The following is a 24,926-nucleotide window of genomic DNA, read 5'->3' on the forward strand; positions in this document are numbered from 1 at the left end:
ATTTATTTTATCTTGTTTCTAGCTTTCTGTATCATTTCATATGTAGAAGACAGTGTTTTGTTAGGTTTTATAAAGAAATTTTTCACTGGACGGGCTAGTCTAGTACAGCTTCCAGCCTCCGATTCCACATCATCACAAAGGATAAACAAAAAACAGGTGTTTAACATTTATTTTGGACCCTTCAACAAAATTCTGAAAATTACAAATTATACACATCGATACATCTGTTTAAAAAAATAGTAACATTTTCCTGTGAAAAGTAAAATCATTCTGTCTTGTCTATTATCTAATTGCTGGATTTCATCAACAAATGGTTCTGTTATGTCCGAGAGTAAACCTTCTCGCATACCTCACAGGGTAACCGGTGTTGCCAGGGTTACCGGTGGTTGCAGGGTTACCCGTGGTTGCCAGGGTTACCCGTGGTTGCCAGGGAAAAGATCAATCGATCTTACACAGGGGGTTAAGACAGCTGCCACGTGCTATATGCTCAAAGGTCAAATTCAAGGTCAGCAGGTCCATAAATGTAGTACCAATAAAAAGGTCTTGTCACAATGAACAAATGTCAAGCTGTATCCTCGTTAGTATTGACACAATGTTTTATAAAAGCTTTAACATATTTAGCTGTCCACAGATGACCCCCCCGGGGGTATAGGAATGTCCACAGATGCTAAAAAGGAGTATTCAAAATGAAGGTGAAAAATAACCTTCACAGTAATTTGTAAAATCTACAGGAAATCTTCTTGAATATAATTTTATCAACAGATATGATTAAATAAAACAAAAAAGAGTAATTAACAGGCATACACTTGGAAAAAAAAAGAATTGTTATTTCTTAACCACAGTGTTATATAGAGCCGGAAAACATGTTTGTGATTAAAATCTAAACCAACCATTTTACATTCATTATCTGTGCAAGGAATACTATTCCTTGATGTCTCTAAGAGCAATTTCAAAACAATGGCCTGGCTGTCACTGTTAATTTTATTTCTATAAAATCTATGAAACAACACTAAATGCTTATCAACAGTCAAAACAATGGAAGTTGTGGTAATCACAGAAATGTGTGCTGCTGGGTTACTCATGATAGCAACCATTATCATCATACCTGGGTTAAGTTTTTATCGGTATAGTTCTAATCGTAAAATGGAAATATATAGATTGTATAAGGTATTACTGGTGAGATTTATGATATAAGTAGGAACGTGCAACTGCCACAGGTGGATTTTGAACCACAACCCAGAGGAGGAGGGCTAGTGACAAAGTGTTGGGACACCTTAACCACTTGGCCACTGCAGCCACTGTAAAGGGAAGCAACCCAAATAGATCTGGCTGACTATAGCGTAAAGAACTTGTCTATAAACAAATGTACCTACTTATACTATAAATCTCACTATTAATATTTTATACAATTGATATATTTCCTATTATATTAAATCAATATCTCTCCTGTACATCTGTATTGCCTTTGTATACAGCTAGATGCTGAATTTCAGTTTAAATCATAAGTTATTTAAGAATAATAGAAAACACTCTCACACCATACATAAAACTTGCATTAAAACTTTGGATAAGCGACGGTGACAAATCCACCTTGCTAACTGTAGTTTCTTCCTATGGCCCAACTCATCAGTCCTCTTTGCTCTTTTTATTCCAGTAATATAAAACCTGGGCTAGAATGATACCGTTACACAGAGACGCAACTACGTAACTCAGGATGATTAAAGAGTCGCCCGTTTCCTGTTGTGAGGTAAAGATCCGGGCCAGTGAGCCAGTAAACAGCATGGTCACTGTAATGACCGATATCTGTCCGGTACTCCCGTTCCTAAAGTTAGTCACAGCTTGAATCATCTATAACGAAAATTATACGAAAATATCACTTAAAATGTTACATCCATTCGCTTCAGTAAGACACTGTACATCAGTTTTATGAAAAACAACAAGAATAATCACAATAACAAATAAACAACAGCCATCTTGTCCTGATGTTAATTACAAATTACATTGATAAAATAATAATTTACCATTAATTTGGATATTTAAATGAAAATCACTTATAATATAAAGACTCCTCTAATTCTCTTAATGAAATGTAACATAATTAGCAACGAATTTGTATCTTTGAACATTTTCAGACGGAGTTATTTCCCTTCCTGGAGGAATAGAATTGTACACTTCAGTTTGGAGAGTGAACAATTCTGATAATCTGTCAATATCCATTACTCATGAAATCGTATTTTATACAGGTCGGGAGCTCTCTCAGAAAGTCGAGGCAGCCTTTATTTTGTGTGACTTCATTTTATCATACCATTAAATGCCTCCAAGATAAAATATCAAATTTCAGCCACTTTGATAAAAGTAAACATGGCCAAACTGACTCAATACTATCAAGTTCAACCTATCAATTTTTTTCTAACTGTACAAAATGCTGGTTGCTTTTTATCTTTCTAGAAAGTTACATCTGTATAAAACATTTACAGAATAGTTAACTTAGTTCATAAACCCTTGTTCAGTCTCATGACCTTGGAATAATTCTCACTTATGGTGCTGTACACTACTTAGCCTGTTCCCTGCCTGTAGGGCTGAAGAAATCTGCCAGATAGATACCTGTGTGTTTGTATTTTCTTTAGAGATTGGTTTGGTTTGTTTTTGTTTAACGTCCTATTAACAGCCAGGGTCATTTAAGGACCTGACAGGTTTTTGGAGGTGGAGGAAAGTCGGAGTACCCGAAGAAAAACCATCGGCCTACAGTCAGTACCTGGCAACTGCCCCATGTAGGTTTCGAACTCGCAACCTAGAGGTGGAGGGCTAGTGATAAAGTGACGGGACACCTTAACCACTCGGCCACTGTGGCCCTTTTCTTTAGAGAACTTGCATTGTTACAACATAATATTTATAACAAGAAATATCTTTAAAAAGATAAACAGCAAAGTTTTAATGCTGGTGGTTATAATGTAAAACTACTGGTGAAATGAATTAACGAACTAATGCGTTTCAGCACGGATAACAAAATTATATCAGTTTGAATCATTTTTGGTGATAATAAAACTGCATTTGAATCTGGAATATTATTTTATGAATTCAGCTTGCATTCAATCTTAACTTTGTTTCGTCTTTAACTGCATATCTGCATTTTGCATTTACCGCTACATTGACCAATCACTTACTTTATCTTGACCAGTAACGCCACCTGTCGCGTCATATCCGGAGCCAAAAGAATATTATACGGCTATGCCGAAAAAGACTTACTTTACTGAGTATGACGACGATGATGTTGATACTTTGGAACAATGCTAACATCTGTGTAGATACTATCGGGGACAACAGGTAGGCCATACACAGAGTGTAAATCAGTACGAAGATGACTGCCCCGCTCTTCTGGTTTGTGTAGTATAGAACTAGGTACACGATGACTGTTGTCTGTAGCACCAGAAATATACCTTCTCCGTACGAACTGCAAAATTAATATTTATAAAATTAGCATATCATTGCTAGAAATATACATATACTTCAGGGAATGTTTTTTGAAAAATGAAAAGGAAGTTTACTTTTAACACTTTCCGTACTTTGTGTTCTTTCCGGATTCCGTACCGGAAGTAGTTATTAGGCTTAGAAGTTTAAACAAAATAGCAGACTTAATGTGCATGGTTGATGTGTTATTTTTTCACATAGAAACACAATTGTTTGTAGATTATTGAGAAATATTAAACTGAAAATATAGCAAGCCGCCATACTGTTTACATTAACAACCTAATCGAAAATGTAACCTATTACTCTAGTGGAAAAAAGTAACCTGAACGAAATAAACACTTTATCATCCAAAATGTTTGTTTCAAAAGTCTTAAACACCTTTTATATGTCATTGCATTGAATATTTGTATGTGTCAGGTGCTGTTTTTAACAAATCAACATTTGAATAACGTCAGCTAAGCCTGTCGACTTTAGTCGACAGTGGGGAAGAGGAAGCTTGAAATTATGTCGACTGTAGTCGACAGTGGGGAAGAGGAAGCTTGAAATTATGTCGACTGTAGTCGACAGTGGGGAAGAGGGAGCTTGAAATTATGTCGACTGTAGTCGGCAGTGAGGAACAGGGAGATTGAAATTATATCGACTATAGTCGACAACGAGGAAGAGGAAGCACATTTTCATGTTGACTTTAGTCGACGACGCCACTGAAAGAGTTAAAAGAATGCTCTTCTATATAGATGGATGACAGATAAACTGGTGAGCTGACACACCTGAACCTTTGTGACGTACCTGAATGGAAATCCCATGGCAAATCCATAGGCTGTAGTGGCCGATACAGCAATCAGCTCAAACAAGACACTGATAAAACTGATGCCTTTGGCACTCTTGGCTTGGAGGATCTTGATAATCTGAGGCAGTTTTACTGAAAACAAATTCCATCACATTATTAGTATTAAACAATATCTAAAGACGAAAGAATCTGAAATTACAGATTTGATAAAATCATTTTTATTTATTAAAGTTCACTTTGCTTAAAAATGTAATTTAAGTTCTCATGTTCATTATAACATAACCATTCTTATTCCAATATTTTCAAATTCTGATTTGTAATTATATATTCTGATTCTGATATTGAAAGTAATTTACTTTCAATGTTCCGTGATCTATCTAACCAATAATTACCTTCTATTAATCTCTTTTTAAAAGCTATGTAGTCTGAAAAGTATTTAAAAGGAATACTTCCCAGTACATGTATGTACCCATTTGTTTAGCTGGGATTACTAGAATATTTATATGGTAAAAGGTCATATTTAAAAGGAATACTCCCCAGTACATGTATGTACCCATTTGTTTAGCTGGGATTACTAGAATGTATATGGTAAAAGGTCAAGGCCAATGAGGACATTTCTGTTGTCTCAGTATAAAATTGAACCCGTAAACTTCTGTTCAGAGAAGTTTCAGGCTAGTGAAATATGAAGATTGGAGTTACAAGTTAAGCACTCTTCGAGTCTTACCTAAAACTGCACCAAGAATTATACCATAGCCGAGACATTTGCTGAGGACCACTTTCTGACAATTAACTGAAAATAAAATCATCATTTTACTACACATCAATATAACACACGATAACATTCAAAATCAATTATGTTTGGCCATGGTGAATCTGTGTTTGAACCATACAATTATAAACAAATTTATCAGATTGTACTTTTGTTTCTTAAGACAGTGCAGTGAAATGTGGTTTGATTTAGTATTGCTTATAAGTATCATGTCAACATCTTATGTCATTTAAGGAAGGCTGTATGCGAGATGCGTGCTTGTGAAGAGTGTGTATTTAAGAGGTTGCAGTAAGCAAGGGTCTATACCTAACCTAAGGAATAGAAAACTGATATGGGACTAAATGGGTGTTTTTGGGTAGATAAATATCTCTTTTAGCCATATGTAATTTCACTATATGTGTAACAGGAGAGGAGAAAATGTAGCGGCCAGACCGGGGTTTGAACCCGGGACCTCCGAACACTAGCCGGATGCTCTACCGATTGAGCTACCTGGTCACCGATGATCGACCCAGTCCAGTCCCGCTACACACCTCCCTCCTTTTTTTCAAGTCTTCGCCCTCGAAGACACACGAGACCCTTATACCACCACCATGGGTATTTTAGTTGGGCGCCAATTTTGTAACAGGAGAGGAGAAAATGTAGCGGCCAGACCGGGGTTCGAACCCGGGACTTCCGAACACTAGCTGGATGCTCTACCGATTGAGCTACCTGGTCACCGATGATCGACCCAGTCCAGTCCCGCTACATATATATGTACATTTATATATATATATCCATATGTACAGTTCAACTCGATTTTATTTCATCTGCACCAATATTTTAGCAACAACTCTTATTTCCAAAGCACTATGAATTTTCTCGACGTTTCAATCTCTAACAATGTTGTAGTACTTTGGCCTTTGTTTTTATACTCGTTTCCACGTCACGAACTTGGAACTTTGAACGAACATCAGGACGTTTCGTCCCAAAATAATTGCCCAACAAACCATTACACTGTAGTATGTACAATCAAATATATTGTGGTCGAAACGACTTTTTGACATGACTGCATAAAAGTAGTAACATATATGTTTGTTATATGAAGAAGGAAATCAAAACAGTAGCAAAATATACCATCTAAAAAGTTAAACTTGACAAAGAATTCGTCGTAGCAGGGCTGTGGCACAAAAACCTGCGCGGTTCTTTCCAAGAGAGACACATCCTTCGTTGCCGGTTTCGCCATGGTTGTCTTGGTCTGTATAATGCTTGAGAAGCAAAAGTCGATGTAAATCAAGCGCTAAGCTGACACCGACACACGTATACAACAGTCTGACCCGGAAAACGACCCGATCAAAGGTAGGCGTACTCTGTCGTCCGCATTGAAGTTGCTTACAAACATGTATGCAACACTTCTCTCAAGTGTCGTCAGCGTGGTAGCAACTGCTATTATTATGTTTAGATATAACGATTGATTTTGTGATCTATATTTTCTTAGATTTAGCGGCCCGTCCCTCCTGTTACCGTATTTATACTAACAATAAACCTGTCCTGTTCTAGTACAGTACGTACACAATGTAGATTAGTACACAATTATACTAATAAACACATAAACACCGAGAATAATGATGTTATACTTCCTGTATCCTGACACGCGTTGAGATGTATATAGCAACATGGCAGCTTATATTTTGGATAGGTTGATGTACTAAATTTAAACTACACACGTGACATACATGTACCTATCAATGGACTTATTAACGGTTTACACCAAATTCTCCCTCATCAGTCTTTAATTTTGTACATACTTCAGCTTTGTTGGTCACGTGTTTTGGAGGCATATTATGTATAAAGAATATCTGTAACGAGTTCATATTTCATATTATCATTATTATAAACAGAGTTATGGCCCTTTGTTCAATCTTAAATTGTCCGGGGTTTACCTGCTTTGCTGTTTCAGCTATATTGACAAAACTCGCACTACCTATTCTGTAGAAGATGGAATCTGTCCTATTGAAATATGATATCTATATTGCGGTTTTACCTCTTAGCGCCAACACTTTGAACTCCCATGATGCATTTACATATAATTATAGATGTATCGGGTACTGTACGCTTATGTCAAATCTTGCTGTCTTGACCTCGTAAACTAGGCGATGTGAAATGTAATGTAATGTAAATAAACAAACATATCTTTATGATTCAAACAATTTGGATTATTAGCCTTCGGCGAGAAAACGGACTCTGTCCACTTCTCAAGTCACCATCTTGTTTCCAAAGATTACTAAGAATGCGAAAATTTCTAATTAGAATGTTCCCTTTGGAACAATTCTGGTAAGATATTTTGAAAAATATTGATCGCTGAGTTTTTATTAGATTGCATTGCATATATCGCTAGAAACAAGCAGAACACAATATTTCCAACAAGCTGTTCCACCAATGTAGATGTGTCTAGAAAGAATACATAACATATTTTATTTAATGGTGATAAATACGACGATAAAGAACTGATCAGAATATCCCTGTAGGTGGGGAGACATGTCACACATACATACATATACAGTCACCGTATTTACAATGTACATAATTAATGTTTATTGCTGGTGTGGAGTGGGCCCGGAGCAACTGTCTTGGCCGTCACTGTTTACATAAAGGTATATAAGTATATATATATATATGTATGTGTGTGTGTGTGTGTGTATTTATATATAGAATGATGTTAAATATCGTTAATTGCCTTTTCAGTGTAACCTATGGAAAATTATCAAAATGTTCAATTATCTCATTTGACTTCAAAGTTTCAAATTTATAGTACATATAGCCACAGGCGTCTGCTTCAGGTTAGTATTAATAGAAACAGATATTAGGGTATGATATTTTTTTCTATTATTACTAACCAGAAGCAGACGCCTGTGATACAGGATTCATAGAATGACAGTTAATAGAAATTCAGTGTATAGCAATATATTCGCCGAAAAATATCAATACTGTCCATTGCATATAAAACATACACTGCGTATTCATGACGACCTGAAAATGCGAGTTTCCTTTTTTGACACGAGATATATACACGTATGTCTGAAAATTCGTGATGGGTTTCTCATATCTACTTCAAATGGAAACACAATTACATGTATCTAATTAACGTAATTACATGGCCAATTTGTTTGTATACAATAAGACAATATCAAATTTCGATGATTTTAATCAGATGTGGGCTGGTGTGGCACCAGAAACAATGGCAGTATTCTTGATCGTTTTTTATTTCACAAAATGGCTTCATTTCATGGCCTCCGATGGGTCAATCGCACAACTTATTTTAGTTTCTGTAAAACGCCCACATTTCAGTGCGAGTTCAATCTTACGACCAATTTTAGTTTCTGTAAAACGCCCACATTTCAGTGCGAGTTCAATGTTACGACCAATTTTAGTTTCTGTAAAACGCCCACATTTCAGTGCGAGTTCAATGTTACGACCAATTTTAGTTTCTGTAAAACGCCCACATTTCAGTGCGAGTTCAATGTTACGACCAATTTTAGTTTCTGTAAAACGCCTCAATTTCAGTGCGAATTCAATGTTACGACTAGTTTTAGTTTCTGTAAAACGCCTCAATTTCAATGCGAGTTCAATCTTACGACCAATTTTAGTTTCTGTAAAACGCCCACATTTCTGTGCGAGTTCAATGTTACGACCAATTTTAGTTTTTGTAAAACGCCCCAATTTCAATGCGAGTTCAATCTTACGACCAGTTTTAGTTTTTTGTAAAACGCCCCAATTTCAGTGCGAGTTCAATGTTACGACCAATTTTAGTTTTTCTAAAACGCCTCAATTTCAGTGCGAGTTCAATCTTACGACCAGTTTTAGTTTCTGTAAAACGCCCACATTTCAGTGCGAATTCAATGTTACGACCAATTTTAGTTTCTGTAAAACGCCCACATTTCTGTGCGAGTTCAATGTTACGACCAATTTTAGTTTTTGTAAAACGCCTCAATTTCAGCGCGAGTTCAATCTTACGACCAATTTTAGTTTTTTGTAAAACGCCCCAATTTCAGTGCGAGTTCAATCTTACGACCAATTTTAGTTTTTGTAAAACGCCTCAATTTCAGTGCGAGTTCAATCTTACGACCAGTTTTAGTTTTTGTAAAACGCCTCAATTTCAGTGCGAGTTCAATCTTACGACTAGTTTTAGTTTCTGTAAAACGCCTCAATTTCAATGCGAGTTCAATCTTACGACCAATTTTAGTTTCTGTAAAACGCCCACATTTCAGTGCGAGTTCAATGTTACGACCAATTTTAGTTTCTGTAAAACGCCCACATTTCAGTGCGAGTTCAATGTTACGACCAATTTTAGTTTCTGTAAAACGCCTCAATTTCAATGCGAGTTCAATCTTACGACCAATTTTAGTTTCTGTAAAACGCCCCAATTTCAGTGCGAGTTCAGTCTAACGACCAAGCTTATATTAGTTGCTGTAAAACGCCCCCATTATCTAATAACCTACATCTCATCTAAACAGTATATATATTGCCCCATACTGTGTGTACAAATAGACTTAGGGGCCGCGGTGGCCGAGTGGTTAAGGTGTACCGACACTTTATCACTAGCCCTCCACCACTGGGTTGCGAGTTCGAAACCTACGTGGGGCAGTTGCCAGGTACTGACCGTAGGCCGGTGGTTTTTCTCCGGGTACTCCGGCTTTCATCCACCTTCAAAACCTGGCACGTCCTTAAAATGACCCTGGCTGTTAATAGGACGTTAAACAAAATCAAACCAAACAAATGGACTCGTTTGATTCGTATTATAAATTCAGTGTTAATATATATTCCGAAACCTAATAAAAATTTGGATTTACTTATGCATTGATAACCCCGAATTTGTTAAGGATTCAGAATATTAATGTATATGAATACTGAATTTGTATAGTATTGAGGTTGCTAACTGGTGTCATATGTTACACAAAATCCCGAAACCGAGACCCTGTGGACAAATTGTACACAGGTTCTTGACCAGATATCAACTTATCTTACAACTGACAGCAACGCGGCACTGTCATCATCACAGAAGGTCAAGGACATCTCTAGCGAATTTTCTTGCGACTTTTTCACTTTGGCCTTTGTTCTTTTCTCCATGTTACCAATTTACTTGCAGGAAACATGAGTATGAACGGGAAGGTTGCCGTAGTAACGGGGTCGACCAGTGGAATCGGTTACGGGATTGCCACAGCTTTGGCGTCACGTGGTTGTACTCTAATCATAACGGGGCTGGCTGACCAAGATACCATTGACAAGGTCATCACAACCATCAAAAGGTACATCATAAGTCCTACTATCATACGAAGTACGTCCTACGTCCTACTATCATACAAAATATGTCATAATTCCTACTATCATACAAAGTACGTCATAAGTCCTACTATCATACAAAATAGTCATATGTCCTACTATCATACAAAGTACGTCATAATTCCTACTATCATACAAAGTACGTCATAAGTCCTACTATCATACAAAATAGTCATACGTCCTACTATTATACAAATTACGTCATATGTCCTACTATCATACAAAGTACGTCATGCGTCCTATTATCATACAAAGTACGTCATATGTCCTACTATCATACAAAGTACGTCATAAGTCCTACTATCATACAAAGTACGTCATACGTCCTACTATCAAAAAGTATGTCATACGTTCTACTAAAATACAAAGTACGTCATACGTCCTTTTATCATACAAAGTACGTCATATGTCCTACTATCATACAAAGTACGTCATACGTCCTACTATCATACAAAGTACGGCATATGTCCTACTATCAAAAAGTATGTCATACGTCCTACTATCATACAAAGTATGTCATATGTCCTACTATCATACAAAGTACGTCATAAGTCCTACTATCATACAAAGTACGTCATATGTCCTACTATCAAAAAGTATGTCATACATCCTACTATCATACAAAGTACGTCATACGTCCTTCTATCATACAAAGTACTTCATAAGTCCTACTATCATACAAAGTATGTCATACGTCCTACTATCATACAAAGTACGGCATATGTCCTACTATCAAAAAGTATGTCATACGTCCTACTATCATACAAAGTATGTCATATGTCCTACTATCATACAAAGTACGTCATAAGTCCTACTATCATACAAAGTACGTCATATGTCCTACTATCAAAAAGTATGTCATACGTCCTACTATCATACAAAGTACGTCATACGTCCTTCTATCATACAAAGTACGTCATAAGTCCTACTATCATACAAAGTATGTCATACGTCCTACTATCATACAAAGTACGTCATAAGTCCTACTATCGTACAAAGGTATGTCCAGGGGTTTTTCTCCCTGGTTTGGAAGAAGCTGCTTTGTCTCATTTTTTGGAAAACAGTTTTTGAATAAGGAAAGATTTGTTCAGGTGTAAACTGCAAATTTTGGTATTTTGGCTTAAATATGAAAAAAATTCAATCGTGAATGGGGCCCCTTAATGGCCCCTGAAAGCCCCAAGAAAAACCCCCTGATGTCTCAAGTCCTACCATACAAAGGTATGACATACATTTTACCTGTCCTTCCTACTGACTATTTTCTGAACAAGATAACAATTTAATAATAAGAATTCTCCCTTACTGTATATAATCAATGCTGTAGTGTTAATTGACTGATTGTCTCTGTCATTGTAGTGAACACAAGGTGGAGGCGACCTTCGTGCCAGGAGACCTACGCTCTGTGACGTCAATAGAGAACTTCTGTAAACAAGTGTTGGAGCTGTATCCTGGTGGAGTGGATATACTGATCAACAACGCTGGTATGTAGATATCTAATAGGTATTAATAGAGTTGTCTCCCCTGATGAGGATTGGATGTTCTGATCAACATCGCTGGTATGTAGATATCTAATAGGTATTAATAGAGTTGTCTCCCCTTATGAGGAGTGGCTATACTGATCAACAACGCTGGTATGTAGATATCTAATAGGTATTAATAGAGTTGTCTCCCCTTACGAGGATTGGATGTTCTGATCAACAATGCTGGTATGTTAATATCGCCAATGGTATGTAGATATCTAATCGGTATTAACAGAGTTGTCTCCCCTTATGAGGAGCACAGGCGCTTGCATAGAAAATGTGATTTTCAATTTTTTTATATGACAGTGGTATGTGTAATCTGTTAAGTACAGATTACACATACCACTGTCATATAAAAAAATGGGTATACTGATCAACAATGCTGGTATGTTAATATCGCCAATGGTGTGAAGATATCTAATCAGTTTTAATAGAGTTGTCTCCCCTTATGAGGAGTGTATATACGGATATACACAATGCTGGTATGTTATATACGGATATACACAATGCTGGTATGTTATATACGGATATACACAATGCTGGTATGTTAATATCGCCAATGGTATTTAGATATCTAATCAGTATTTACAGAGTTGTCTCCCCTTCTGAGGAGTGTATCTACGGATATACATTACTGCCAATCATTATGTAGAAAACTTATCGGAATTAACAAAATTGTCTCCCCTTATGAGGAGTATTTCTAATCGGTAATACCAGAGTTGTGTCCCCTTTTGAGGAGTTAATATTCAGATATGTAATGCTGGTACGTCATTATTGGTAATCGTTATGTAGATATCTAATCGGTTTAAACAGAATTGTCTCCCCTTATGAGGAGTGGATATATATTACTGGCAATCATTATCAGTAGATATCTAATCGGTTTAAACAGAATTGTCTCCCCTTATGAGGAGTGGATATATATTACTGGCAATCATTATCAGTAGATATCTAATCGGTTTAAACAGAATTGTCTCCCCTTATGAGGAGTGGATATATATTACTGGCAATCATTATCAGTAGATATCTAATCGGTTTAAACAGAATTGTCTCCCCTTATGAGGAGTGGATATATATTACTGGCAATCATTATCAGTAGATATCTAATCGGTTTAAACAGAATTGTCTCCCCTTATGAGGAGTGGATATATATTACTTGCAATCATTATCAGTAGATATCAAATCAGTATTTACAGAGTTGTCTCCCCTTATGAGGAGTGTATACGGATATACAATGCTGGAACATAATTACTACCAATCATTATGAAGATATCTAATCGATATTAACAGAGTTATCTCCCCTTATGAGAATTAGAAATGCTGGTAAGTTTTTACTGACAATGATTATGCAGATATCTAATTAGTTGTTTCCATTGTTGGACGATTATGATCAGGGAGTATCCCGTTATAAATGCCATGATGTGTGAATTTTAACATTTGGGTACAAAAATTATTAATTTCCCGTATGGATGAATGATCACCTGATTGATTGCAGTACGTAGAACGGTACACCTTTTGAAATCATATAGCGGCCCTGTACAGTAATCAATATGTTTTATTGTGAATATTTCTTACTTGTAGGAGTCCAGCACCTTGACCTGGTAGAGAACTATCCGACAGAGAAATGGGACACCATGGTCGCTGTGTCACTGTCCGCACCATTCCATCTGATGAAAGCGTTCCTTCCAGGCATGAAGGCCAAGGGTATTAGATTTTTTGTATTTTGAAGCTCGTGCTAACTTATTTTAAGTCATCACCATTAGATTTATCATTATCAATATAAAAACAATTTAAACTATGTCATAATAAATGAATTGAAAAGCACAAATTTCATGTTCAAGAGCGAAAATAAATTCAATAAAATGAAATCACAGCTGCTTTTGACTGAACCGGGTGAATACTTATGGCAGAGTTCAGAGATCCTGGGTTCAAATCCTTATAAAACCAATTGCAGTTTCCCTCCCATTACAGAACAGTAAAAAAAATTGCCAGGAAAGTAGAAACTTATTTATTTTACAACAGTTGCGATACGAGTTATATTAACTTATATCTATCAAGTTATATTAACTTATATCTATCAAGTTATATTAACTTATATTTATCAAGTTATATTAACTTATATCTATCAAGTTATATTAACTTATATCTATCAAGTTATATTAACTTATATCTGTCAAGTTATATTGACTTATATCTATCAAGTTATATTGACTTATATCTATCAAGTTATATTAACTTATATCTATCAAGTTATATTAACTTATATCTATCAAGTTATATTAACTTATATCTATCAAGTTATATTAACTTATATCTATCAAGTTATATTAACTTATATCTATCAAGTTATATTAACTTATATCTATCAAGTTATATTATCTTATATCTATCAAGTTATATTAACTTATATCTATCAAGTTATATTAACTTATATCTATCAAGTTATATTAACTTATATCTATCAAGTTATATTAACTTATATCTATCAAGTTATATTAACTTATATCTATCAAGTTATATTAACTTATATCTATCACTCTTGTTGGTCCGGATGGAAGTGCGTGATGGGTCTTACTGTGGGAGGAAACCGTAGTATCCGGGTTAAACCCACATGGTTGGCCAGGTGACCCCATACCTTTTCACATTGTAACGGAGAATTGAACCGCGGCCGCATAGGTGAAAAGCAAGTGTGTTACCACTGTGCTACCTGACCTTCAACAGAACTGTAGCAATGTTTAAAATCCATCAAAATAATGTTGTAGCAACGCATTACATAATGTATTTGGTATTTTGTACATATGCATGCCCAAAATCTGCTGATAACATCTGATTGTCAAGTGTTGAATATTGCAGGCTGGGGAAGAATTGTCAACATGTCTTCCCAAATGGGGTTCATCAGCGGGCCTGGCAAAGCTCCGTACAGTGCTGTCAAAGCGGGCCTCATAGGACTAGCCAAGGTATGGTAGAGCAAGAGGTCATCAACAAGTGGAAGTTGAACTGTTTTATTAAACATTACCCAGACACATTCTTACTTCAATGGGGCCGCGGGGGCCGAGTGGTTGAGGTGTCCCTACACTTTATCACTAACCCTCCACCTCTGGGTTTTGAGTTCGAAACCTACGTGGGGCAGTTGCCAGGTACTGACTGTAGGCCGGTGGTTTTTCTCCTGGTACTCCGGCTTTCTTCCACCTCCAAAACCAGGCACGTCCTAAAATGACCCTGGCTGTTAATAGGACGTTAAACAAAAATAAACCAAACATTATGACTGTTACAGTTGTTATAAATGACATAGCTTTCCAGGCAAACATCCTAGTGCATGCTAGTGCAATACATGTGTTTTTTTCTGCAGAACTTATTGGGTTTTTTTTAACAGCTATAAATAAATACCACATTAAGACAGTACAGTGTTTATAATTACATTCATTACACATTTTCCTGTCTTTTGTTGATTTTAATTTGATTTTAACTGAAATCATTTATTCAGTTCTGACTCTGGTTGGAACAGTCATCATGACTTTTATGGTTGTCTCCCCCTGGCTAGAGTTACAACAATGTATTGGGTAGACAAGGACAAGTTAGTTTTAAGGGTGGCCAGTCTAATTAAAATCCAGATGGTCATTCTTATTACGTTAAATGAACATCTAACAACATCCCATTAGGGGTCACGTCGGGGTGACCTTTTTGATTAGTCAATCAAATGACTACTTCCAGAATCTTGGAAGTGAATTTTTCGTGCGAATTAGCATGACTAGAGTGCATAGCTTGCATAATCTGTCAATTTGTTTTAAGTCATTTTGTCGCATGAAGCATATAGGTATATACGTACTGTGCCGAAATGGTTTGCTTAGCTGACATTGACAAATTGACAATTCGCCCTGAAAGTAAAATACACAAATCTCAAAGGTCATCAGAACGTGACCCCTTATGGGATGTTGTTAGATGTTCATGTAACGTAGTGAGAATGACCATCTAGATTGAATGGTGGCATTCTCATGCAAATAAAAGCTGTATAAACAACCAAAATCTGAGACACCTATGTGCCTACCTGAGTGACAGTTCAATGGTTAATGTCCAACAAAATAAATCTCTCCAAGGGTGCATTGTGGTTCCCTCTATAACATGAGGTGATATATGTCTCTATGAACAATTGTTTTATCAACATTTAAATATTTCTGTTGTAAAGTTACAGAATAACTACATTTAAACATCTTATACGTTTACTACCATATCATACAATAAATGACAGCTACTCTGGTGGAGGAATAGATTAATATCCATTAATGTTATATGATACTATATATTAAATGATATTATATGATACTATATATTAAATGATATTATATGATACTATATATTAAATGATATTATATGATACTATATATTAAATGATATTATATGATACTATATGTTAAATGATATTATATGATACTATATGTTAAATGATATTATATGATACTATATATTAAATGATATTATATGATACTATATATTAAATGATATTATATGATACTATATATTAAATGATATTATATGATACTATATATTAAATGATATTATATGATACTATATGTTAAATGATATTATATGATACTATATGTTAAATGATATTATATGATACTATATATTAAATGATATTATATGATACTATATATTAAATGATATTATACAATACTATATATTAAATGATATTATATTTAAGGATTGAATCTTGATTTGGTCGATTTCATGGGGTCATGAATTGAGTTGCTCTTGAGACAAATTTAATGAACTGCAAAGCAGTTCATGTTGAATAGTTGGTAGTTTCATTGAATCCAACTTGAGTAGAAATTGAAATATAATACTATATATCCAATGATATTACATAATACTATACATGTGTGTTACTATATATCCACTAATAGTATTTAATGTTACGAGCTCTGGTCTCTGACGTGTCTGATACTGTATACATTATTCTTTAACTGCCAGGTGTAAGTAAATGAGATCAGGCAAAAATAAATATTTGTTTCTGATCTCCCTTTTCCTCCTTAACTTCTTATAGTGTAGACCTAGTACATTTTAGCTTATCTTAGACAAACACTGTAAAATCTGTTGTATACTAATATAACATTGGTAGGATGAACAGAAACATTTGCCTACATACCAAAGCTAATTATGTTTGTAATGATAGCAGAAATAAGTATTAGGCTTGGCCTGATAATGATAAGGTACTGGCCTGATAATGATAAGGTACTGGCTTCAGCCTGTCTATCCCGTATATCAGGAAGCAGGTGTGCATGTAATGATGTAAAATCATTTCTATATCCTCATCAAAATTGACACAAGTATAATGTTGTGGCATGGTCTTTGTGTATGTATATGTGTGTGAGAGTGAGGGTGTGTTTTGTTATTGGGAGCACAGGCGCTTGCATAGAAAATGTGATTTTCATTTTTTTTTTATTTGACAGTGGTATGTGTAATCTGTTAAGAGCTTAACAGATTACACATACCACTGTCAAATAAAAAAAAAATTGAAAATCACATTTTCTATTCAAGCGCCTGTGATTGGGAGTGGTCTTGGAGAGAGGTTACTGTAACTAAATGTGAGTGTGTGTTTACAGGGAGTGGCCTTGGAGGAAGGTTACTGTAACTAAATGTGAGTGTTTGATTACAGGGAGTGGCCTTGGAGGAAGGTTACTGTAACTAAATGTGGGTGTTAGATTACAGGGAGTGGCCTTGGAGGAAGGTTACTGTAACTAAATGTGGGTGTTAGATTACAGGGAGTGGCCTTGGAGGGAGGTTACTGTAACTAAATGTGGGTGTTAGATTACAGGGAGTGGCCTTGGAGGAAGGTTACTGTAACTAAATGTGGGTGTTTGTTTACAGGGAGTGGCCTTGGAGGAAGGTTACTGTAACTAAATGTGAGTGTTTGATTACAGGGAGTGACCTTGGAGGGAGGTTACTGTAACTAAATGTGGGTGTTAGATTACAGGGAGTGGCCTTGGAGGAAGGTTACTGTAACTAAATGTGAATGTTTGATTACAGGGAGTGGCCTTGGAGGAAGGTTACTGTCACTAAATGTGGGTGTTTGTTTATAGGGAGTGGCCTTGGAGGAAGGTTACTGTAACTAAATGTGGGTGTTAGATTACAGGGAGTGGCCTTGGAGGAAGGTTACTGTAACTAAATGTGAATGTTAGATTACAGGGAGTGACCTTGGAGGGAGGTTACTGTCACTAAATGTGAGTGTTTGATTACAGGGAGTGACCTTGGAGGAAGGTTACTGTCACTAAATGTGGGTGTTAGATTACAGGGAGTGGCCTTGGAGGGAGGTTACTGTAACTAAATGTGGGTGTTTGTTTATAGGGAGTGGCCTTGGAGGAAGGTTACTGTAACTAAATGTGGGTGTTAGATTACAGGGAGTGACCTTGGAGGAAGGGTACTGTCACTAAATGTGGGTGTTTGTTTACAGGGAGTGGCCTTGGAGGAAGGTTACTGTAACTAAATGTGAGTGTTAGATTACAGGGAGTGGCCTTGGAGGGAGGTTACTGTAACTAAATGTGAGTGTTTGTTTACAGGGAGTGGCCTTGGAGGAAGGTTACTGTAACTAAATGTGGGTGTTAGATTACAGGGAGTGACCTTGGAGGAAGGGTACTGTCACTAAATGTGGGTGTTTGTTTACAGGGAGTGGCCTTGGAGGAAGGTTACTGTAACTAAATGTGAGTGTTTGTTTACAGGGAGTGGCCTTGGAGGGAGGTTACTGTAACTAAATGTGAGTGTTTGTTTACAGGGAGTGGCCTTGGAGGAAGGTTACTGTAACTAAATGTGGGTGTTAGATTACAGGGAGTGGTCTTGGAGGGAGGTTACTGTAACTAAATGTGGGTGTTAGATTACAGGGAGTGGCCTTGGAGGAAGGTTACTGTAACTAAATGTGAGTGTTTGATTACAGGGAGTGGCCTTGGAGGGAGGTTACTGTAACTAAATGTGGGTGTTTGTTTATAGGGAGTGGCCTTGGAGGAAGGTTACTGTAACTAAATGTGGGTGTTAGATTACAGGGAGTGACCTTGGAGGAAGGGTACTGTCACTAAATGTGGGTGTTTGTTTACAGGGAGTGGCCTTGGAGGAAGGTTACTGTAACTAAATGTGAGTGTTAGATTACAGGGAGTGACCTTGGAGGGAGGTTACTGTAACTAAATGTGAGTGTTTGATTACAGGGAGTGGCCTTGGAGGAAGGTTACTGTCACTAAATGTGAGTGTTTGTTTACAGGGAGTGGCCTTGGAGGAAGGTTACTGTAACTAAATGTGGGTGTTAGATTACAGGGAGTGGCCTTGGAGGAAGGTTACTGTAACTAAATGTGAGTGTTTGTTTACAGGGAGTGGCCTTGGAGGAAGGTTACTGTAACTAAATGTGGGTGTTTGATTACAGGGAGTGGCCTTGGAGGAAGGTTACTGTCACTAAATGTGAGTGTTTGTTTTCAGGGAGTGGCCTTGGAGGAAGGTTACTGTAACTAAATGTGAGTGTTTGTTTACAGGGAGTGGCCTTGGAGGAAGGTTACTGTAACTAAATGTGGGTGTTTGATTACAGGGAGTGGCCTTGGAGGAAGGTTACTGTCACTAAATGTGAGTGTTTGTTTACAGGGAGTGGCCTTGGAGGAAGGTTACTGTAACTAAATGTGGGTGTTAGATTACAGGGAGTGGCCTTGGAGGAAGGTTACTGTAACTAAATGTGAGTGTTTGTTTACCGGGAGTGGCCTTGGGGGAAGGTTACTGTAACTAAATGTGGGTGTTTGTTTACAGGGAGTGACCTTGGAGGAAGGTTACAGTAACTAAATGTGGGTGTTAGATTACAGGGAGTGACCTTGGAGGAAGGGTACTGTCACTAAATGTGGGTGTTTGTTTACAGGGAGTGGCCTTGGAGGAAGGTTACTGTAACTAAATGTGGGTGTTTGATTACAGGGAGTGGCCTTGGAGGAAGGTTACTGTCACTAAATGTGAGTGTTTGTTTTCAGGGAGTGGCCTTGGAGGAAGGTTACTGTAACTAAATGTGAGTGTTTGTTTACAGGGAGTGGCCTTGGAGGAAGGTTACTGTAACTAAATGTGGGTGTTTGATTACAGGGAGTGGCCTTGGAGGAAGGTTACTGTCACTAAATGTGAGTGTTTGTTTACAGGGAGTGGCCTTGGAGGAAGGTTACTGTAACTAAATGTGGGTGTTAGATTACAGGGAGTGGCCTTGGAGGAAGGTTACTGTAACTAAATGTGAGTGTTTGTTTACCGGGAGTGGCCTTGGGGGAAGGTTACTGTAACTAAATGTGGGTGTTTGTTTACAGGGAGTGACCTTGGAGGAAGGTTACAGTAACTAAATGTGGGTGTTAGATTACAGGGAGTGACCTTGGAGGGAGGTTACTGTAACTAAATGTGAGTGTTTGATTACAGGGAGTGGCCTTGGGGGAAGGTTACTGTAACTAAATGTGGGTGTTTGTTTATAGGGAGTGGCCTTGGAGGAAGGTTACAGTAACTAAATGTGGGTGTTTGATTACAGGGAGTGACCTTGGAGGAAGGTTACAGTAACTAAATGTGGGTGTTAGATTACAGGGAGTGGCCTTGGAGGAAGGTTACTGTCACTAAATGTGAGTGTTTGATTACAGGGAGTGGCCTTGGAGGAAGGTTACTGAAACTAAATGTGAGTGTTAGATTACAGGGAGTGGCCTTGGAGGAAGGTTACTGTAACTAAATGTGAGTGTTAATTTGATTACAGGGAGTGGCTTTGGAGGAAGGTTACTGTAACTAAATGTGGGTGTTTGTTTACAGGGAGTGGCCTTGGAGGAAGGTTACTGTAACTAAATGTGAGTGTTAATTTGATTACAGGGAGTGGCCTTGGAGGAAGCAGCTCATGGAATAACCTGTAATTGTATATGCCCGGGCTTTGCAGATGCACCAAGTAACTATTTGCTTTTATTTTCGTAATGTAGAGTGCATTTTGAAAAGTTTGATGCCTGTTCTTAGATACCATGGATTGAAAAGAAGAATAAGAAATTACGTATCTGAGTTCTTGATGTTTAAATCTAAATAGAGTCTTTCATTGTTTTCTGTTTGTTTTAGTTGTAAGACAAACATAATCAAGATTTTGTTTTTAATAATTTAAATTGGGTCATAAATTTATTGAATGTAAAATCTTCCTCTTGGCATGAATTTCAAAAGTCAGTTTTGCTTGTTTGTTTTAAATGACACTATTTACACTAAATTTACACTAAATTTACACTATTTTACACTATTTTACACTAAATTTATGCTATTTTACACTAAATTTACACTATTTTACACTAAATTTACACTATTTAACACTAAATTTATGCTATTTTACACTAAATTTACACTATTTTACACTAAATTTACATTATGTTGTAGTATTTACAATGACTGCTGAGAAGTTAGCCAGGGAACAGAACATATCGACAGAAGAAGCATTGGTAATATACCTTATCAGGATTGACCTGCAATACTATGATGTATTGTACAGACTAGTGTCCAGGTTACTGTGGATATATTGTCTTGGTTATTGCAAAATACCAGTACTGTTATGTTCCCTTGGTTACCGTCATAATACATTCCTATTCCTAACCAACAATGGTACTGTAAATCCCATTGGTTACCACAATGATACGCTCCAGTTCCCATGGTTACTACATTGATACGCCAAGTTCCTATGATTAACACAATATTATGTTCCGGTTTGCTTGGCCATGGTTACCACAATTATAAGTTTCTGTTCCCATATGGTTATCACAATAATATGCTCCAGTTCCCATGGCTACTACATTGATACGCTCCAGTTCCCATGGTTACTACATTGATACGCTAAGTTCCTATGGCTACCACAATAATAATACTCCAGTTTCGATGGTTACCACAAGATATGCTATAGTTCCCATGGTTACTACAATGATACACTCAGTTCCTATGGTTACCATGATATTGTGTTCCGGTTATCATGACTATGGTTACCACAGTTATGCATTCCAGTTCCTATAGTTATCACAGTGATACGCCCTAGTTCCAATGGTTACCACAATGATATGCTCCAGTTTCCATGGTTATCACAGTGATGCACTCCAGTTCCAATGGTTACAACGATATGCTCCAGTTCCCATGGATACCACAAGAATACATTATCGTTCCTAATCCTACAATGGTACTGTAAAAATCACATTAGTTTCCACAATGATACGCTCCATTTCCCATCGTTACCACAACGATACGCCCAGTTCCCATGGATATCACAATAAAATGATCCAGTTCCCATAGTTGCGGCGATGATACACCTAGTTCCCATGGTTACCACAATAAAATTGTTCCTGTTGCCATGGTTACAACATTGATACACTCCTGTTCCCATGGTTACCACAATACGCTCCAGTTGCCATGGGCAACCCAAAAATACATTCCCGTTCCTAATCCCAGAATGGCACTGTAAAAATCACATTGGTCGCAACAATGATACGCTCCAGTTCCCATTGTTACCATAATGATATGCTTCCTTTCCCATGGTTACGGCAATACTACTTCCGGTTCATATGGTTACGACATTGATACACCTAGTTCTCATGGTTCCCATTGATACTACAATAATACTTTCCCGTTCCTAATCCCAGAATTATACTGTGAAAATCCCATTGGTTAAAACAATGTTATGTTCCCGTTACCATGGCCACCACAATGATACAACCACAATAGTATGGTCAAGTTCCCATCAATACCACAATAATAGTCATGTTTTGATAATGGCAGTGTCCAACTCCCATGGTTATCAAAATATTAGGGATATGTTGGATAAACATGTAGAAAATGACATCAAGTCTAAGAAGTTTTTATTATTTTTTTGAACCATGAAATAAAAACTCATTTAAGATGCTAAATGCACATATAAACATGTATATTGACTTTATTATAGAGGAGAGGCTTTGCGAAAAATCCAACAGGAAAACCAGTCAAGATCTCGGAGGTAAACAAATACATGACCGAAATTATTATGTTGTTGTTGTTTGTTTTTTTTAGAAATAGATTTAAGTTTGTGCCTAGGACATTTTACAAAATGATGAATTGACATTACGTGTCAAAATATGAAGCAATAGCTTACAATGTATATAAAGCATGATTTTCTTCAATTGTTACGTCATTGGAAATTTGATAGTGTGGTTACTGTCAGATAGAAGCCCGCCCTTATTGGGTGTAAAGCTCAGCGTAGACTTTACCTTATATAACAATTACAATGGTGGTCTTCAAACTTTCATAATTTCTCTTTTTATCTTCTTTGATTTTTTTATGTAAAAAATAATACTTTTATCGTTCGAAAATTAACTGCTAAAAATCTGTAATCTCCCAATTGGTGGTCATCCGCCAAATGGTAGGTAAATATGTGTTTTAGCGGCCACACGCACACGGCTACAGTACAGAGGATGGTCCGAAAATCACCATTAATTATAATTTTAGTTGCGGGTACAGTATAGAGGATGATCCGAAGAACGCCTTTAATTATGATTTTAGTTGCGGGTACAGTATAGAGGATGGTCCGAAGAACGCCTTTAATTATGCTTTTAGTTACGGGTACAGTATAGAGGATGGTCCGAAGATCACCTTTAATTATGATTTAGTTACGGGTACAGTATAGAGGATGGTCCGAAGATCACCTTTAATTATGATTTTAGTTGCGGGTACAGTATAGAGGATGGTCCAAAGATCGCGTTTAATTATGATTTTAGTATAAACGGATACAGTATAGAGGATGGTCCGAAGATCACCTTTAATTATGATTTTAGTTACGGATACAGTTTTGTGAATAGAAAACTACATCAGGTAGCTGTTTCTCCCCTTCATCAGCGATGATAGGGTTCAAAATATTCTTTTTTTCAATTTTTAAACCGAATTATTCTTATTCTCAAATATGTCGTCTCCATTGAATGATAGATTGTGCTTAACGTTCATTAGGCTTAGGGTATTCTATCGTCTGTTTTAAAGACGCTCATGGTTTTCTATAAAAGTATGGAATTAAAATAACAAAACGTTCTTCATGTAACCTTGGAAATTTGAAATGCGTCTCTCTCTCCTCAGATTGCAGAGCTGGCGATGTTCATGTGCTCGGATGCTGGAGCGAGTATGACGGGGTCAGCTGTCGTCATGGATGCTGGGTTTACATCACAGTGACAAATATCGAGTATGACGAGTATGACGGGGTCAGCTGTCGTCCTGGGCGAGTATGACGGGGTCAGCTGTCGTCCTGGGCGAGTATGACGGGGTCAGCTGTCGTCCTGGGCGAGTATGACGGGGTCATGAGCGTCATGGATGGTGGACTTACGTCACTTTTAGAGATTTCACCACAGAGTGTGCTAGGACTACCTCTTATACATGTATATTTTAGGATGATATGTAAACTTATTTGGTTGAACTTATAAACAAACTACATCATGGTGTTTTGTGATTATTGTCTGGTTGATATTACATAACTTGGAGATATTTATATCGTGTGTTATATTATACAATTAACTATGTATATTTGGGACTGTTGTATATATATTATGTTAAGGGAGAGAGTCCCAGTAACCTGTGTTTGTCTCCGACGAAGGAGAGTTCCGTTCAGATTTTTTCTGACTTGGAATGTAGCTTCCCAATTTACAGTGTACTGTAGTAGAATTGTATAGGGTAGAATATATTTATTATCATTAACTTCATAAAACTGGCATCTTTAATTTGGTTTGAAAGAAGTTTGTTACATTACTGGATATATATGTAATGTTCTTGCTACTTATTTAAACCATTTGTTGAATGTATGATATGAAGAAAATAAATTTAATGGCAAAAGTTTCGGTGCTCTATTCCATAGATATTACATATATTTGTTGTTTCCAGAATAAAATCATACGGTGAAAATTCAGAATGTGTTCCGTTATAAACTAAATATGTGGACTTATATTGTTTGTCTTAGTGAAAGGGAACGCTGTGGCCGAGTGGTTAAGGTGTCCCGACTCTTTATCACTAGTCCTCCACCTCTGGGTTACGAGTTCAAAACCTACGTGGGGCAGTTGCCAGGTACTGACGTAGGTCG

The 24,926-nt window shown here is 36.8% G+C and overlaps 2 protein-coding genes across 2 annotated transcripts; one reads left to right on the forward strand and one right to left on the reverse strand.

The window, feature by feature from the left end:
• Positions 1-153: 153 nt before the first annotated feature.
• Positions 154-6,285, reverse strand: LOC117342159 (mannose-P-dolichol utilization defect 1 protein-like). The gene is made up of 5 exons (XM_033904171.1): positions 6,138-6,285; positions 4,980-5,045; positions 4,255-4,387; positions 3,247-3,451; positions 154-1,848 (listed from the first exon to the last, which is right to left on the reverse strand). The coding sequence occupies exons 1-5, from the start codon at positions 6,244-6,246 to the stop codon at positions 1,627-1,629; spliced, it is 735 nt and encodes a 244-aa protein (XP_033760062.1). The 5' UTR covers positions 6,247-6,285; the 3' UTR covers positions 154-1,626.
• LOC117342157 (D-beta-hydroxybutyrate dehydrogenase-like) lies at positions 6,248-24,779 on the forward strand. The gene is made up of 10 exons (XM_033904170.1): positions 6,248-6,359; positions 10,147-10,306; positions 11,694-11,818; positions 13,436-13,558; positions 14,708-14,811; positions 20,696-20,768; positions 21,236-21,297; positions 22,779-22,829; positions 23,936-24,004; positions 24,043-24,779. The coding sequence occupies exons 2-10, from the start codon at positions 10,152-10,154 to the stop codon at positions 24,082-24,084; spliced, it is 804 nt and encodes a 267-aa protein (XP_033760061.1). The 5' UTR covers positions 6,248-6,359; positions 10,147-10,151; the 3' UTR covers positions 24,085-24,779.
• The last annotated feature ends 147 nt before the right edge of the window (positions 24,780-24,926 follow it).

Source organism: Pecten maximus, chromosome 14 (genome assembly GCF_902652985.1).
Source record: "Pecten maximus chromosome 14, xPecMax1.1, whole genome shotgun sequence".
NCBI lineage: Eukaryota > Metazoa > Mollusca > Bivalvia > Pectinida > Pectinidae > Pecten > Pecten maximus.

Excerpts from the sequence above, each read along its gene's own strand:
- LOC117342159 (XM_033904171.1), bottom strand. The coding sequence starts at position 6,246 with ATGGCGAAACCGGCAACGAAGGATGTGTCTCTCTTGGAAAGAACCGCG. Across the intron at positions 4,388-4,979 it reads AATTCTTGGTGCAGTTTTAG|TAAAACTGCCTCAGATTATC; the intron begins GTAAGACTCGAA and ends ATTTGTTTTCAG. Across the intron at positions 3,452-4,254 it reads GCCATGGGATTTCCATTCAG|TTCGTACGGAGAAGGTATAT; the intron begins GTACGTCACAAA and ends TTAATTTTGCAG.
- LOC117342157 (XM_033904170.1), top strand. The coding sequence starts at position 10,152 with ATGAGTATGAACGGGAAGGTTGCCGTAGTAACGGGGTCGACCAGTGGA. Across the intron at positions 11,819-13,435 it reads TATACTGATCAACAACGCTG|GAGTCCAGCACCTTGACCTG; the intron begins GTATGTAGATAT and ends TCTTACTTGTAG. Across the intron at positions 13,559-14,707 it reads TCCAGGCATGAAGGCCAAGG|GCTGGGGAAGAATTGTCAAC; the intron begins GTATTAGATTTT and ends TGAATATTGCAG.